General features: G+C 42.6%; 1 protein-coding gene across 12 annotated transcripts in view; it reads left to right on the top strand.

Moving 5' to 3' along the window:
* oxr1a (oxidation resistance 1a) overlaps positions 1-16,357 on the top strand; it is a 511,841-nt gene that overhangs the window by 383,126 nt on the left and 112,358 nt on the right. For all 12 annotated transcript variants that reach the window (XM_072570591.1, XM_072570587.1, XM_072570583.1 and 9 more), the window contains one exon: positions 13,739-13,907. In XM_072570591.1, the coding sequence (XP_072426692.1) occupies positions 13,739-13,907 (169 nt within the window). The remainder of the gene's footprint in view (positions 1-13,738; positions 13,908-16,357) is intronic.

Below are 16,357 nucleotides of genomic sequence, written 5' to 3'. Positions count from 1 at the left end.
TATCAGCATATAGGGCAGAACAATCTGCCAGCTACCTTTGTTGTACCATTTTGGATGTCACATTTTTCAGTGTCCAATTCATCCTTTCCACAGTTCCACTAGACTGTGGTCTTTAAGGTATGTGGAATCTCTGTCTGATCCCAGAAAGGGTAATTACATCTGACATGGGCTGCAAATTGTGTTCTCTGGTCTAATTCTATGCTCGTACCAGTAGATTATTTGATTTCCTCTACCACCATCCCATTCTGCACAACAAATTTTCCTTCACATAAAATCACTCTGTCCTGAACATAAATCCCCTTATATGCTTTATATGTGTCTGATTCTGCTCCTTCTATTAGTTTTTTGTTTCATTTCTCTCTTTCTTTTGCTCCTTTGCGAAATCCATCACCTTGACTTGTTTCTCTTTTTGGCCCCTGATTTCGTCAAATGGTGGCAGCCATTCTTGCCCTTCTATAGTGCCTTGTTTGGCATCAGCATTTCTGTTTCCTTCTGGAGGCAGTTTTGAATAAGCTTTTACCTTTGTGACCCCATATCCTTTCCGCTGTGCTCCTTCAAAGATGTATTATAACAGTGGAGCCGATGCAAAGGGTTTTCCATCCACTGAATCAAAACCCTTCTCCATCCACAGGGGCAAATATTCTGTAAGTCTATGACGGACAGACTATCAGAATATAAAACCGATCAGGCCGGACAAGTGTGCGAGGTGGCCAAGCACGTGCAACGGCTGCTAGTTCTGCTGCCTAAGCACACATGGTTCTGAGTAGCTTTAGAGCCACATAATACGTCCATTGTCATCCTCCATGTATATTTCACACCCAGTTTTTCTTTTTTTCTTCCTGTACTGATGAGCCATGCACACACATTTTGAAGTATGGTTCTTCTGTTCCTTTTTCCTTTGCCTCCTTGCTTTTGAGCCCTATCTTGCCCCCTGTCATTTGTTTTGATCTTGGGATCATTTGCTATTATCAATTGACATTCGTGTTTTCCTCCCTGATATACAAAGTTGTCTGCAAACATGGTGGTGCTTTTACTCTTTTTACAGTGATGTCCCTTCCCTGTAGCAGCAGTGTCCATCTAGTGATTATATTTTGATAATTGAGCCATGTTTGATCCTTCCATCTAATACTAGCTGTATAGAGAGGTGATCTGTTAATATTGTAAGTTAGTTCAACCCAACTATGTCGGTAAAATGCTGCACTGCCCAAAAGATGCTAGCAGATGTTTTTTGCGGACTGTATACCCGTGCTGTATTGGTGGAAGCATGCACGAGGCGTATGTTATTGGTCTTAATTGCCCGTGTATCTCCTGTAACAGAACAGTCAAGAAGGTTGTGTCTATGGTGGCTACTTCCAAAGAAAATGGTTCAGTCGCAGTTGGAGTTTTCAGAGTGGGTGCAGCAGCTAGTGCTTGCTTTAGAGCTGCAATGGTGTTTGTGTTCCATTTTCCACTCCCAGGCTGCATTCTTCTTTAATAGCTCAATCAACGGGGCCACTTTCGTAGCAAATCCATTGATATGCAATATCTCACTAAGCCCAGGAAGGATCTTAACACTTTGACATCCTGTGGGACAGGGAGTATGCAGACTGCCTCTACCTTTCATTTGTCAATTTCTGAATTTTCCAGTGACTGAATCATTCCCAGATAAGAAACTTGCTGCTTCATGACTTGCGCTTTCTTAGAGTTTACCTTCAGACCCAATTCATGCAACAGCTGCAGCAACTCACTTATCAACTGATAATGCTCCTCTTTACTTTCAACTTATCAGGTGTAGATGCAGATCATCTACATAGCGCACCAGACGTTCAGATTTTGAGAACACTTTTATCTCTTCTCGAAGACATTGGTGAAATATGGACGGGAAATTATGAAATCCCTGTGGTAGAACGGTACACTTATATTGCTAGTCTTGGAAAGTAAATGTGAGTTTATATTGACATTCTCTCTCCAGTGGGATTGACCAGAATCCATTAGAACATAGAACAGTACAGCACAGTTCAGGCCCATCAGCCCACAGTGTTATGCCAAGTATTTATCTTAATCTAAGATCAACGTAACCTCCACACCCTTCAATTTACTGTCATCCATGTGCTTGTCCAGTAGTACGCTTAAATGTCCCTAATATCTCTGACTCTACTCACACTGCTGGCAGTGCATTCCATGCACCCAGCACACTCTCTGCACAAAGAACCTATCTCTGACATCTCCTCAACCTTCCTCCAATAACTTAAAATTATGACCCCAATAGTCAGAGGGAAATTGAGAAACAAACTTGTAAGGAGATCTCCGCTATCTGTAAGAATAATATGGTAGGGGATTTTAACTTTCCAAACTTCGACTGGGACTTTCATAGTGTTAAAGGTTTAGATGGAGAGGAATTTAAGTGTGTACAAGACCATTTTCTGATTCAGTATGTGGATGTACCTACTAGAGAAGGTGCAAAACTTGCCCTACTCTTGGGAAATAAGGCAGGGCAGGTGACTGAGGTGTCAGTGGGGGAGCACTTTGGGGCCAGTGACCATCATTCTATTCGTTTTAAAATAGTGATGGAAAAGGATAGACCAGATTTAAAAGTTGAAGTTCTAAATTGGAGAAGGGCCAATTTTGATGATATTAGGCAATAACTTTGAAAAGCTGATTGGAGGCAGATGCTTACAGGTAAAGGGACAACTGGAAAATGGGAAGCCTTCAGAAATGAGATAACAAGAATCCAGAGAAGGTATCACCCTATCAGGGTGAAAGGGAAGGCTGGTAGGTATAGGGAATGCTGGATGACTAAAGAAATTAAGAGTTTGGTTAAGAAAAAGAAGGAAGCATATGTACAGAATGGACAGGATAGATCGAGTGAATCCTTAGAGTATAAAGAAAGTAGGAGTATACTTAGGAGGGAAATCAGGAGGGCAAAAAGGAGACATGAGATAGCTTTGGCAAATAGCATTAAGGATAATCCAAAGGGGGTTTTACAAATATATTAAGGACAAAAGGGTAACTAGGGAGAGAATAGGGCCCCTCAAAGATCAGCAAGGCGGCCTTTGTGTGGAGCCACAGAAAATGGGGGAGATACTAAATGAATATGTTGCATCAGTATTTACTGTGGAAAAGGATATGGAAGATATAGACTATAGGGAAATAGATGGTGACATCTTGAAAAATGTCCAGATTACAGAGGAGGAAGTGCTGGATGTCTTGAAACGGTCAAAGGTGAATAAATCCCCAGGACCTGATCAGGTGTACCCGAGAACTCTGTGGGAAGCTAGAGAAGTGATTGCTCGGCCTCTTGCTGAGATATTTGTATCATCGATAGTCAGAGGTGAGGTGTCGGAAGACTGGGGGTTGGCAAATGTGGTGCCACTGTTTAAGAAGGGCGGAAAAGACAAGCCAGGGAACTATAGACCAGTGAGCCTGATCTCAGTGGTGGGCAAGTTGTTGGAGGGAATCCTGAGGGACAGGATGTATATGTATTTGGAAAGGCAAGGACTGATTTGGGATAGTCACCATGGCTTTGTGCATGGAAAATCATGTCTCGCAAATTTGATTGAGTTTTTTGAAGAAGTAATGAAGAAGATTGATAAGGGCAGAGCAGTAAATGTGATCTATATGGACTTCAGTAAGGCGTTCGACAAGGTTCCCTATGGGAGACTGATTAGCAAGGTTAGATCTCATGGAATACAGGGATCCAAACTAGCCATTTGGATACAGAACTGGCTCAAAGATAGAAGACAGAGGGTGGTGGTTGAGGGTTGTTTTTCAGACTGGAGGCCTATGACCAGTGGAGTGCTACAAGGATCGGTGCTGAGCCCTCTACTTTTTGTCATTTACATAAATGATTTGGATGCGAGCATAAGAGGTACAGTTAGTAAGTTTGCAGATGACACCAAAATTGGAGGTGTAGTGGACAGCGAAGAGGGTTACCTCAGATTACAACAGGATCTGGAGCAGATGGGCCAATGGGCTGAGAAGTGGCAGATGGAGTTTAATTCAGATAAATACGAGGTGCTGCATTTTAGGAAAACAAATCTTAGCAGGACTTATACACTTTATGGTAAGGTCCTAGGGAGTGTTGCTGAACAAAGAGACCTTGGAGTGCAGGTTCATAGCTCCTTGAAAGTGGAGTCACAGGTAGATAGGATAGTGAAGGCGGCGTTTGGTATGCTTTCCTTTATTTGTCAGAATATTGAGTACAGGAGCTGGGAGGTCATGTTGTGGCTGTACAGGACATTGGTTAGGCCACTGTTGGAATATTGCATGCAATTCTGGTCTCCTTCCTATCGGAAAGATGTTGTAAAACTTGAAAGGGTTCAGAAAAGATTTACAAGGATGTTGCCTGGGTTGGAGGATCTGAGTTACAGGGAGAGGCTGAACAGGCTAGGGTTGTTTTCCCTGAAGATTTGGAGGCTGAGGGGTGACCTTATAGAGGTTTACAAAATTGAGGGGCATGGATAAGATAAATAGACAAAGTCTTTTCCCTGGGGTCAGGGAGTCCAGAACTAGACGGCATAGGTTTAGGATGAGAGGGGAAAGATATAAAAGAGACCTAAGGGGCAACTTTTTTGTGCAGAGGGTGGTACGTGTATGGAATGAGCTGCCAGAGGATGTGGTGGAGGCTGGTACAATTGCAACATTTAAGAGGCATTTGGATGGGTATATGAATAGGAAGGGTTTGGAGAGATATGGGCTGGGCGCTGGCAAGTGGGACTAGATTGGGTTGGGATATCTGGTTGGCATGGACGGGTTGGACCGAAGGGTCTGTTTCCATCCTGTACATCTCTGTGACCGCCATTTCTGCCCTGGGGAAATGTCTCTGGCTATCTCTTCGATCTATGCTTCTCGTTATCTTGAATACCTCTATCAAGTCACTTCTCCAGTGTAAAATGCCCTAGCTCACTTAACCTTTCTTCTTAAGGCAAGCCCTCCAATCCAGGTAGCATCCTGGTAAATCTCCTATGCACCCTCTCTAAAATATTTGCATCCTTCCTATAATGAGGTGACCAGAACTGGACATAATATTCCAAGTGTGGTCTAACCAAGGTTTTATAGAGCTGTGGCAAAACCTTGTGGCTGTTCAACTCAATCCCCTGCTAATGAAAGCCAAAACACCATACATTGCCTCAACAACACTATCAACTTGGGTAGCAACTTTGAGGGATCTATGTACATGGACGCCAAAATCCCACTATTCCTCCATACTGCCAAGAATCCTATCTTTATTTCTGTATCCAGCATTCAAATTTGACTTCCCAAAATGAATCACTTTGCATTTATCCAGTTTGAACTCCATCTGCCACTGCTCAGTCTAGGTTTGCATCCTGTTAATGTCTTGTAACCGCCCTCAACACTGTATACAACACCTTTGTTATTGGCAAACTTATTAACACACCCTTCAACTTCTTCATCCAAGTCATTTGTAAAAACTACAAAGAGCAGAGGCCCAATCACAGATCCTTTCAGGACACCACTGGTCACCAACTTCCAGGCGGAATACTTCCCATCCAGTACCACTTGCTATCTTCTTTATGCCAGCCGGTTCAGTATCCAGACAACCAAATTTGTATCCCATACTTCCTAACTTTGAGTGAGCCTACCTTGGGCAACGTTATCAAATACCTTCCTGAAATCCATATACACCACATCTATTGCTCGACCTTCATCAACATTTCCCATCACATCCTCAATGAACTCAATAAAGCTTGTGAGGCACGACCTGCCCATCTTAAAGCCATGCTAACTATCTTTAATCTACCTGTTTTTCCAAATACTCATAAGTCCTATCTCTCAGAATTCTTTCCAGTACCTTGCCTACCACCAGCGTAAGACTGACTTGTCTGTAATTCCCAGCGATTTCACTATTCTCTTTCTCAAAGAGGAACAACATCGCCTCCCCCCGATCAACCAGTACTACTCCCGTGGGGTATGAAGATACAAAGATCATTGCCAGAGGCGCAGCAATCTCATTCATCACTTCCTGTAGTAACTTTGAATGTATCTGATTCGGCCCTGGGGACTTACCTATCTTGATGCTTCCCAGAGTTTCCAGCACATCCATTTTCTGATTATCAATCTATTCAAGCCTATTAACTTGGTCCACGGTGTTCAAACTATCAACAAGGTCTCTCTCTCTAGTGAATACTGAAGCAAAAAAGTCATTTCGGGTCTCCCCTACCTCTTCAGACTTCAGGCACAAGTTCCCTCCACTATCCCTGATCGGCCCTAGCCCCTCTCTCATTATTCTCTTATTCCTCACGTATGTGTAGAATGATTTTGGATTTTCCCAAATCATTCCCACCAAGGCTATTTCATGCACCCTCCAAGCTCTCCTCAGTCCATTTTTGAATTCTTTCCTAGCTACCCTGTTATCTTGTAAAGCTGTGCCAGATCCTTGCTTCCTCAAGCTTAAGTAAGCTTTCTTTCTTCCTTTTGATGAGAAGCTGCTCTGCTCTTGTCATCCAGGGCCCTTTCTCCTTAACCATTCCTTGCCTGTCTCAGTGGGATAAAGTTATCCAACACTCGCAACAAGTGCTCCTTAAACAGCCTCCACATTTCTGTTGTGCATTTCCTGTAGAACAATTGTTCCCAGTTTATACCCCACAGCTCCTGTCTAATAGTAGTATAATTTCCCCTCCCCAAATCAAATGCCTCTCCATATTGTCTGTTCATATCCCCCTCCACAGCTGTGGTAAAGATGAGGCATTGTGGTCACTGTTACCAAAATGCTCTCCTACCGAGAGATCTGACACCTGACATGACTTGTTGCATAGCACCAAATCTGATATGGCCTCCTCCCAGTCGGCCTATCTACATATTGAGTCAGAAATCCCTCCTGGACAAACCCGACCAAATCTGCTCCATCCAGACCATCTGCAGTACGGTAATTCCAATCAATATTGGGGAAGTTGAAGTCACCCATAACAACAACTCTGTTACATCTGCACCTTTCCAAGGTCTGCTGTCCAATCAGTTATTCCATCTCTTTGCTGCTATTAGGGGGGTCTATACAAAACTTTTAGTCCAAAACCATGAACTACTGTGCATCGTCATTTTGCTTAACTACGGTCTCTGGGCTCGTTGCTATGGTGGCAGGCTGTTAACGGGATGGCTTTGTTCAATAATCCATAGTTAATGGTTGGTCACAAGCTACCGAGTGGTTTTGTCACTGGTCAAAAAGGCGAATTGTTAGTGGAAGATGCTGGTGTCAATATCCCTTTTTGCTGAAAACTGTATACCCTTCCCTACCTCTTTTTTTTTTAAAAAACCATACTGTTTCTGTGTTTTGTGGTCTGGACCCTGTATACCCACACTCCTGACCATTCTCCCACAGTCATGTTTATATTGGGCAAACACTGGTGAGTGCTGTACAATGATTCGTTGCACTTCAGGATCATCACTTATAGCCCCTGGTTTTACCCACATTACCCTGACTATGGATATCCTATCTTGATACACTCCCCATGAAATGAGTGCGCAGTTTTCCTTACTCATGCCTACAGGCATTTTCAAAATCATGCAATTAACAGGATCAAAACAGAGTCCCGCTTTGGCCATAGTGTCACTCCCTAGGATATGTTCTTGTTCTTTGTGTCATTTAATATGGACCACTAAATGGTCTAACACTCAGTAGTACACTCTCATATCCCACTTGTGAATGTCTGATGTATCCACTTAAAATGATTTTACTTTGATATTTACAATCTGTTTTTGACATGGGTGATATTGAAGGTGGTTCAGGATACCCCAGTGTCTCAAAGAAACATAATGGCGATCTCCAACCCTGCCATTCACCAAGGGTCTCCCTGCTTTATCCTAATGCACATCATATACCCATAATGGAGAGGCAGCGACTATCATTGCAATTCGCGTTACATCTCTGAAGACGGTGGTATGTCCGTCACATCACATTGGGAATTGGGTCTGTTCCGGCCCTCCATGAGGCTCCTCCCAGCCTGCATCCTCATGTCTCTGATTCAGGTATTCTCTTGCTAACTTTCCCTCTTGGCCACAATTGTAGCACTTGTACACCTAGCTTTGAGTTCTCCCTGTTCCTGAACATTTTCTCTGCCTCTGCATCTACCTCTACCTGCGTGTCAGGTAGACTGAATGAGGTGCCCTCTGAGCATGTCTCCCCCTTCATTTCTCCAGACTGCTGTCTCATTTTTGGGCATCAACCAGAAGCCCTGGTTAATTTTGCTGATTCGTCTTCCCATACAAAGTCATTTTCCTAATCACCCAGGTGCGTGCATGTGTTTATTATCAGTGGGATCAAACTGTTACTCCAGTTTGTTCTGTCCAAATTAGTACCATATATCCCCTGAAACGCTGCCCAAAGCCATTCTAGAAACACAATGGGATGCTCGCCTATCCTTTAATAGCATTTTGTTGGTGCCTCCACTGGGTCTCCTCTGTTTATGCCCATTACAGTTACCACCTGTTCTTTTAAAGCCTCATTTGTGCTTCCACAAATTTTCTGCCCTTGTGGTAACAGAATATGTGGGTGGTTTTAGGCACATTACTATTAACTTACTTTCCTCTGCATCATCTAAACCATGTATTTCTGTCTGTTGACTGATCGCTTGGAATAGCTCCTTAGAATTATCCCCCAGTAAATATGTCTCAATGTCTTTGGCAATATCTTTCAACTTCTGTACTCCTAATGGAGTAGAATATGTCACTCTTGTTACCTCCTGACCATCCTTCCTTCAACCCGTTCTGGTGGTTGAGTGGGACTATTGAGGTTGATAGAATCTTCAATCCAAGGTCATAGGCTGGTAGAGGATCCTCTGGTATGGGATCCCCATCATCATCATAGCCATACCTAGCCGCTTCATCCACTGAACCATCCCAATCCACACCCCCCTTCCTCACCTATTTTGGATGTAAAAGCACATATTATGTGTCTCTGTGCAGTGAGCTGACCTTGCAGTCTTTCTATTTGTTTCTGACACTTTGTGAGATCAGCAGTACTACTCCTTTTTTCTGAGCTGCTCTCTGAATCACATCTATTGCAGCTTTTAAGTCACTACATTTTTGTTTCCACCCTTACACCTGAGCTTAGACATTTGGGCCTCTCCCTCTTGCCTACACTTTTCCCTAACCGGTTCTCACACTGCACATGATACTGGTTCATATATACGAAGTCTGCACTTCTTTGTCCTTGGCAGATTGGTTACCTTCTCACTAAAGTGGGTGACCTCCTCACAAAGTCTCTTATTCACTTCCCTCTCTAACCTGACCTGCTATCTCTATCCTGTCAATTCCTCCAGCAAGCAGCCCATCGTTACTGCATTGCGGACTGTCTTTAACTTCTTATCTGGCATCTGTGCTTGGGCAACCTTCCAGAGGATTTCCCCAGCAAGTTTTCCCTTGTCCCTGTCATGACTGCATACTCCCCATATTGTGGCCACTTCCTCATTAAGTATTTCTGGAGGAGTCCAGTCCAATCAGGGAAATCCATTCTCTCTTGGTTCTTCATATTCTAATAGTTGTAAATTAACTGCAAGCTCCTGTCTGGTCTGACTCTAGTCTTCCCACCAACTGAGCAGAGAGACCTTCCCTGTAGTCTCCTACTGACTCAGTGGAAAGATGTTCTCTCGTACCCCGAGCTCCTGTTGTCCCTGCACATTGCCACTCAGGTTTGACCTGAGCCACCCACTGATGCAGCAGGAAAGTTGTCCTCAAAGCTAAGGCTTCGGTTCAGTCAGACTCTAGTCCCGCACTGACTCAGCAGAGGGATTTATGCTCAAGTTCACCCTGAAACTACGCAAAATATATTGATGCTTGTTTGAGTCCAGCAACCACTAGTTGCTATCTGAGTCCAGCGATTGCCAGCTGCTGGTGTGTGCAGAGATGAGAAGAGTCATAGAGATATATAGCATAGAAACAGACACTTCGGTCCAACTCATCCATGCCAACGAGATATCCTACACTAATCTTGTCCCATTTGCCAGCATTTGACGTAATCCCTCTAGACGCTTCCTATTGTTAGGACACGGTAACCGCCTTAATTTAAAACAGCAACACAGAAACGATTTAACTCCTGCTGTAATCTGTTAAATTTCGGGAGGCCAAGAACTATCTCAAAGGTCACTATTTAAGGTAAAAATTCACAACTTTTTTTTAAAAATCTAACAGAATTATTAACTATCAACTGTTTACAACTGCTCTCTCTTTTATTTTCCCTTTCTTAATACTGGTCCAATAAAACCTATGATTAAGAATTACCAAAAAATTAATTTCAAAACTAGCCAACTGTCGAACCTTCTCTTTGTATCTTCCTCAGTCATGTTTTCTTCTTCTTCAGGTTTCTGCTTGATAGATAAAGGTAACTTGAAAACAGCTATTCTGCGGGCAGTCTGCATATGTTCTCCTCCAACTGTTTTTTTTAGTTTTATACCCCAAAGCATCAGATTGTTTCATTGGTTTTAATATTGTCAAAATACGAAGTTCGAACTTGATTGGAGTTTTGTAACTTGGGGCGTAATTTAATCTGGTTGAATTTGAAGTTGATTTTGTCTCATACCACCCAACATACTGCTAGCTGCTGGACCAAATGTCTGTGCTTGTTAAGTCCTTCAAATCTCTTAATGGTACACTACACCTTCATAACACTATTCATATACTATCCAGGTGTCTTTCAAATGTTGTAACTGAACTAGCATCAACCATCTCCTCTGGCAGCTCATTGCATACATGCACTACCCTCTGCATGAAAAAGGTTGTCCCTTTGGTCCCTTTTAAATATTTCACAATGCCATTCTAAGCTAATCATGTCTGCCTGCACATATCCTTCCCTTCCCCGTCTGTTCATGTTTAAAGTCTCTTAAATGTTGCTATCAAATCTGCTTCAGTCACCTCCCCTTGCAGTTCATTCCAAACATATATCATCATTTCTGTTTTAAAATGAAAACTTGCCTCACACGTCTCCTTTAAACCTTCCCCCTTTCAGTTAAACCCATGCCCTCTCAAAATTGACATTTCCACCCTGAAGTAAAGACACTGCCTGTCCACTTATCCATGCCCCTCTCAAAATTATATACTTCTACCAGCATCCACTGCTCTTGTGAAAACAATCCAAGTTTGTCCAACCATTATTTATAGGTGATACATTCCAATCCAGGCAATAGCCTGGTCAACCCCTCTTGCACTGTCTCTAAAAGCCTCCACAACTTTCCTCGAATGTGGTGTCTGGAACTGCACAATATTCCTAATGTACCCCAACTAAAGTTTTATATAGCTGTGACATGACTTGCCAACTTTCACACATAATGCCCCAAACTATGAAAGCAAGCATGCCTATAAGCTTCCTTTACCACCTTATCCATTTGTGTTGCCACTTTCAGAGAACTATTGCCTTGAACCCTTCTATGTTAATGCTCTTCAGGATCCTGCCATTTACTTTATCCTTTCCTCTTGCAATTGACCTCCCAAAATGTATCACCTCACTCTTGTCCAGAATAAACTGCAACTATGTTTGACTGTATCCTTTGATAACCTTCCTCACTATCGGTAGCTCCACCAATTTCATGTCATCAGCAAATTTACCAGTCAAGCAGTAGAGCAGAGAACCCAGCACTCTCATCCTTGCAGAACACTCTTAGTCACAGACCTCCAGTCAGGAAACCACCTCTCCACAACTGTCCTCTATCTTCTGTGACTAAGCCAATTTTATACCCAGTTAACCAACTCATGGAACTTAATCTTCTGGATCAGCCTACTATGAGGGACTTTACTAAAATATTTGACAAAGTTCATACAGACTATATCCACTGCCCTAACCTCATCAATCATCTTAATCATTTCCTCTAAAAAGCTTAATCAGCTTTGTGACATGAGACCTCCTCCATACAAAGCCATGCTGACTGTCTCTAATTAGTCTATTCGTTTTCAAATGCAAGTAAATAGAGTCCCTAAGAATGTTCTCCAGTGATTTCCCAACTGCTGATGTGAGGCTCACTGGCATGTAATTTCCTTTTTTATTCTTATTGTCCTTTTAAAATCAAGGAACACCATTGGTTATTCTCCCATCTTCTGGAACCTTCCCTGTAGCTAAATAGGGTGCAACTGTCACCGTTAAGATCCCAGCAATCTCCTCCCTTGCCTCTCTCCATACCCTGCGATAGATCCTCTCAGGCCATGGGGATTTGTTTACTTTAATGTTTTTCAAAAGCCCCAAGCACCATTACCTAATTAATGACAACATGGCCTAGAATATCAACATACCCCTCCCTAATTTCACCATCAGCCATGACCTTCTCCTTGATGAATAATGTGGCAGCATACTCATTGAGGACTTCACTCACTTCCTCCGGCTCCATGCATAACTTCCCTTCTTTGTTCTTCAATGGACAAACCCTTTCCTGAGTTACTCCCTTGCTCCTAATATATTATAAATTGCCTGAGGATTCTCCTTAATCATACTTGCCAAGGACATTTCCGGGCCTGTATTATACTTCCTAATTCTTCTTTAAAGGAAACTTTGAGGAATATAAAGCAGGAAGAATTTTCTTTCCTGCTTTATATTCCTCAAGGGCTTTAGCTGATTTCAGTTTCCTAAAGCTGGCTTGATTTTTCTAAACTTACAGTATCTGTTGACCTCTAGAGTTCTTGAATCTTGCCATTCTCATGGGAATATGCTGGTTCTGAACTCTGATCAGCTGGCCTTAAAAAGACTCCCACACGTCAGCTGTGGATTTACTCTCAAACAGCTCTCCCCAATGTAAATTGTCCAATTCCTGCCTTCCCCATTTTAGCACTTTCTCCTGAGGGCCAGTTTTATCTTTATCTATAATTATTTTACAACCTATGGAATTATCCCTGCTAATATCCGTCCGCATTTCATCATGCTCAGCTATGGAAGGGCATTGTGACTGAATTCTGTCCAGTTTGCATGATACGCAGCCTTCCTCCAATTGATATAAGTGGAGAATGTTTGGTGAGCTCAAGAATCAAGTTTAGAGTCAGTTTTTGAACATCTGGTGTGTTGACAAGTCAAAATGCACTTTTTTAAAAGATGATATATGATTCTATATGTTATTGCATGATACCAGTATATGATGTCAGTATATTTGAACTGATGAAATCTGACAGTCTTTCTAATTAGACCCACTCTCTTTCATGTTCCTCATTGCTATGCATTGATTGGCCCCATCAAGTATTTATCTGAAAAATTACTACTGCTGAATGTTCCTGCTATGTCTTAAACATGATCTCCATTGGGGTATTCACCCTTTCCCTCTGAGGGTTTGCATTCTCATTTTTGTCTCCTTCAAGGGATAGATGAGCATATTCTGGAAATATAAGGTTTGGTACAATGTTGAAACGTAGATTTCACCTTTACACTGTTTGCCGGTACTCCAGTCACTGACTGACTTGTATGGAAGAGAAACAATCTGCCAGCAGAAAATACAGGCAAGAAAACATCCAGTGATTGGAGCAATGATTCCTTACTGAATCTTGCCCAGCGGCTTACCTGTATTTCAAACGTGTGCTACAGTTCCTCTTAGAACCCTCTGTGGGTCTAATGCTCGTCTGTGGACTTAGACTGAATAGGACGACTCTTGTACTCACCTACAGGTCAGTCAGAGCTCCTCACTGGGACCAAGTATTTGCCTATTGACAGCCATGATGTATATGAACGATTTGGTGATAGTACCTTTGCCAATTCCTGTCAAAATATCTCGTATATTTGCTATATCTTAAATAGAAGTTAGAAACAAAGGGATTAACTTTATTTAACATTGAATCTCAGGTATTGCCTTACCAAAAGAGAACAGGCGGAATCGATCATACAGGTTCTTGTGTTTGAGAGTCGGGAAGCCAATGCGGAAGACATTTGTCTCAGTGGCAAGTGCATCTATGCAGCAGTATGCCCAGAGAGACAGGAAGCATGAGTACTGGTTTGCAATACCACAAGAAAGGTAGGCAACATGGGTATCTCTGTTTCACAATGTCTTGATGAATGCAAGCTGGAAAGCTTATAGAAATGTATCTTTTATTCAATAATACTCAAATTTTGTGCAACTTAGAACAAAACCTTCGAATAGTCCCAGAGATGTAGTGGAAAGAATAGCAAAGATGATTCTCGATAGGAATGCGAAAGGCAGGGTAGTTGTCATGGGGGACTTCAACTATCCAAATATTGACTGGGAACACTACAGTAAGAGTACTATAGATGGGTCAGTTTTTGTCCGGTGTGTGCAGGAGGGCTTCCTCAGTATGTAGACAGGCCTACAAGGGGCGAAGCCACTTTAGATTTAATACTGGGTAACGAGCTTGGCCAGCTGTTTGATTTGGAAGTAGGTGAGCACTTTGGAGACAGTGATCACAATTCTGTCAGGTTTACTTTAGTGATGGAAAGGGATAGGTGTACTCCACCGAGCAGGAGTTACAGCTGGGGGAAGGGAAATTACGATGCAATTAGGCAAGATTTAGGAAGCGTAGAATGGGGAAGGAAACTGCAGGGGATGAGCTCATTAAAAATGTGGAGCTTATTGAAGGAAAAGCTCCTGTGTGTCCTAGATAAGTATGTACCTGTCAGGCAGGCAAGAAAGATATAAAACGCGTGAGCCGTGGTTTACTAAGGAAGTGGAATCCCTGGTCAGGAAGAAGAAGAAGGCTTATGTTAGGACAAAATGTGAAAACTCAGGGCGCTTCATTGTTACAAGGAAGTCAGGAAAGACCTAAAAAGAGAGCTCAGAAGAGCCAGGGGGAGACATGAGAAGTTGTTGGCAGATAGGATCAGGGTTAACCCTAAGGCTTTCCATAGGTATGTCAGGAATAAAAGAATGACGAGAGTTAAATTAGGGCCAATCAAGGATAATAGTGGGAAGTTGTGTGTGGAGTCAGAGGAGATAGGGGAAGCACTAAATAAATATCTTTTGACAGTGTTCACTATAGAAAATGAAAATGTCAGCGAGGAAGATACTTGCATCTAGGCTAGAAGAAATTGAGGTTCACAAGGAAGCAGTATTAGAAATACTGCAGAGTACGAAAATAGACAAGTCCTGTGGGCCAGATGGGATCTATCCTAGGATCCTCTGGGAAGCAAGGGAAGAGAGTGCCGAGCCTTTGGCTTTGATCTTCCAAATCATCATTGTCTACAGGAATAGTGCCTGAGGTCTGGAGGATAGCAAATGTGGTTCCCCTCTTCAAAACAGGTAGTAGAGACAACCCTGGTAATTACAGACCAGTGAGTTTCACTTCAGTTGTTGGTAAAGTGTTGGGAAAGTGTTGAGATAGGATTTATAACCATCTAGAAAAGAATAATCTGATCAGGGACAGTCAGCATGATTTTGTGAAGGGTAGATCGTGCCTAATGAATCTTATTGAGTTTTTTGACATAGTGACCAAACAGATAGATGAGAGTAAACCGGTTGATGTGTATGTGGATTTCAGCAAGGCGTTCGATAAGGTTCCCCACAGTAGACTATTATTCAAAATGCGGAGGAATGGGGTTGTGGGAGACTTAGCAGTTTCGGTCAGTAATTGGCTTGCTGAATGAAAACTGAGGGTTGTAGTTGATGGAACATATTCATCTTGGTGTCCAGTTACTAGCAACATACCGCAAGGGTTGGTGTTGGGTCCACTGCTGGTCGTCATTTTTATAAATGACTTGGATGAGGGCTTAGAAGGATGGGTTAGTAAATTTGCAGATGACACTAAGGTCGGTGGAGTTGTGGATCGTGACAAAGGATGTAGTAGGTTGCAGAGAGACATAGATAGAACGCAGGCTGGTCTGAGAGGTGGCAAATGGAGTTTTATGTGGACAAGTGTGAGGTGATACACTTTGGACGGAGTAATCGGAATGCAAAGTACCGGGCTAATGGTAAGATTCTTGGGAGTGCAGATGAGCAGAGATCTCTGTGTCCATGTACACAGATCCCTGAAAGTTGCCACCCAGATTGACAGGGTTGTTAAGAAGGCATACAGAGTCTTGGCCTTTATTAATAGAGAGATGGAGTTCCAGAACCAGGAGGTTATGTTATAGCTGTACAAAGCTCTGGTATGGCCACACTTGGAGTATTGTGTACAGTTCTGGTCACCGCATTATAAGACGGATGTTGAAGCTTTGGAAAGGGTGCAGAGGAGATTTACTAGGATGTTGCCTGGTATGGAAGGAATGTCTTACGAGGGAAGGCTGAGGGTCTTGAGGCTGTTCTCGTTAGAGAGGAGAATATTGAGAGGTGACTTAATAGAGACATACAAGATAATCAGGGGGTTAGATAAGGTGGAGAGGGAGAGCCTTTTTCCAAGTATGGGGACGGCAAACATGAGGAGACGCAACTTTAAAGTGAGGGGAGATAGGTATAAGATAGGTATAGGTGTCAGAGATAGTTTCTTTACTCAGAGTAGTAAGGGTATGGAATGT

Source organism: Chiloscyllium punctatum, chromosome 5 (genome assembly GCF_047496795.1).
Source record: "Chiloscyllium punctatum isolate Juve2018m chromosome 5, sChiPun1.3, whole genome shotgun sequence".
NCBI classification, from domain to species: Eukaryota; Metazoa; Chordata; class Chondrichthyes; order Orectolobiformes; family Hemiscylliidae; genus Chiloscyllium; species Chiloscyllium punctatum.
Note: the sequence above shows the minus strand (reverse complement) of the source record. Positions and strands in the feature narration are given on the sequence as shown.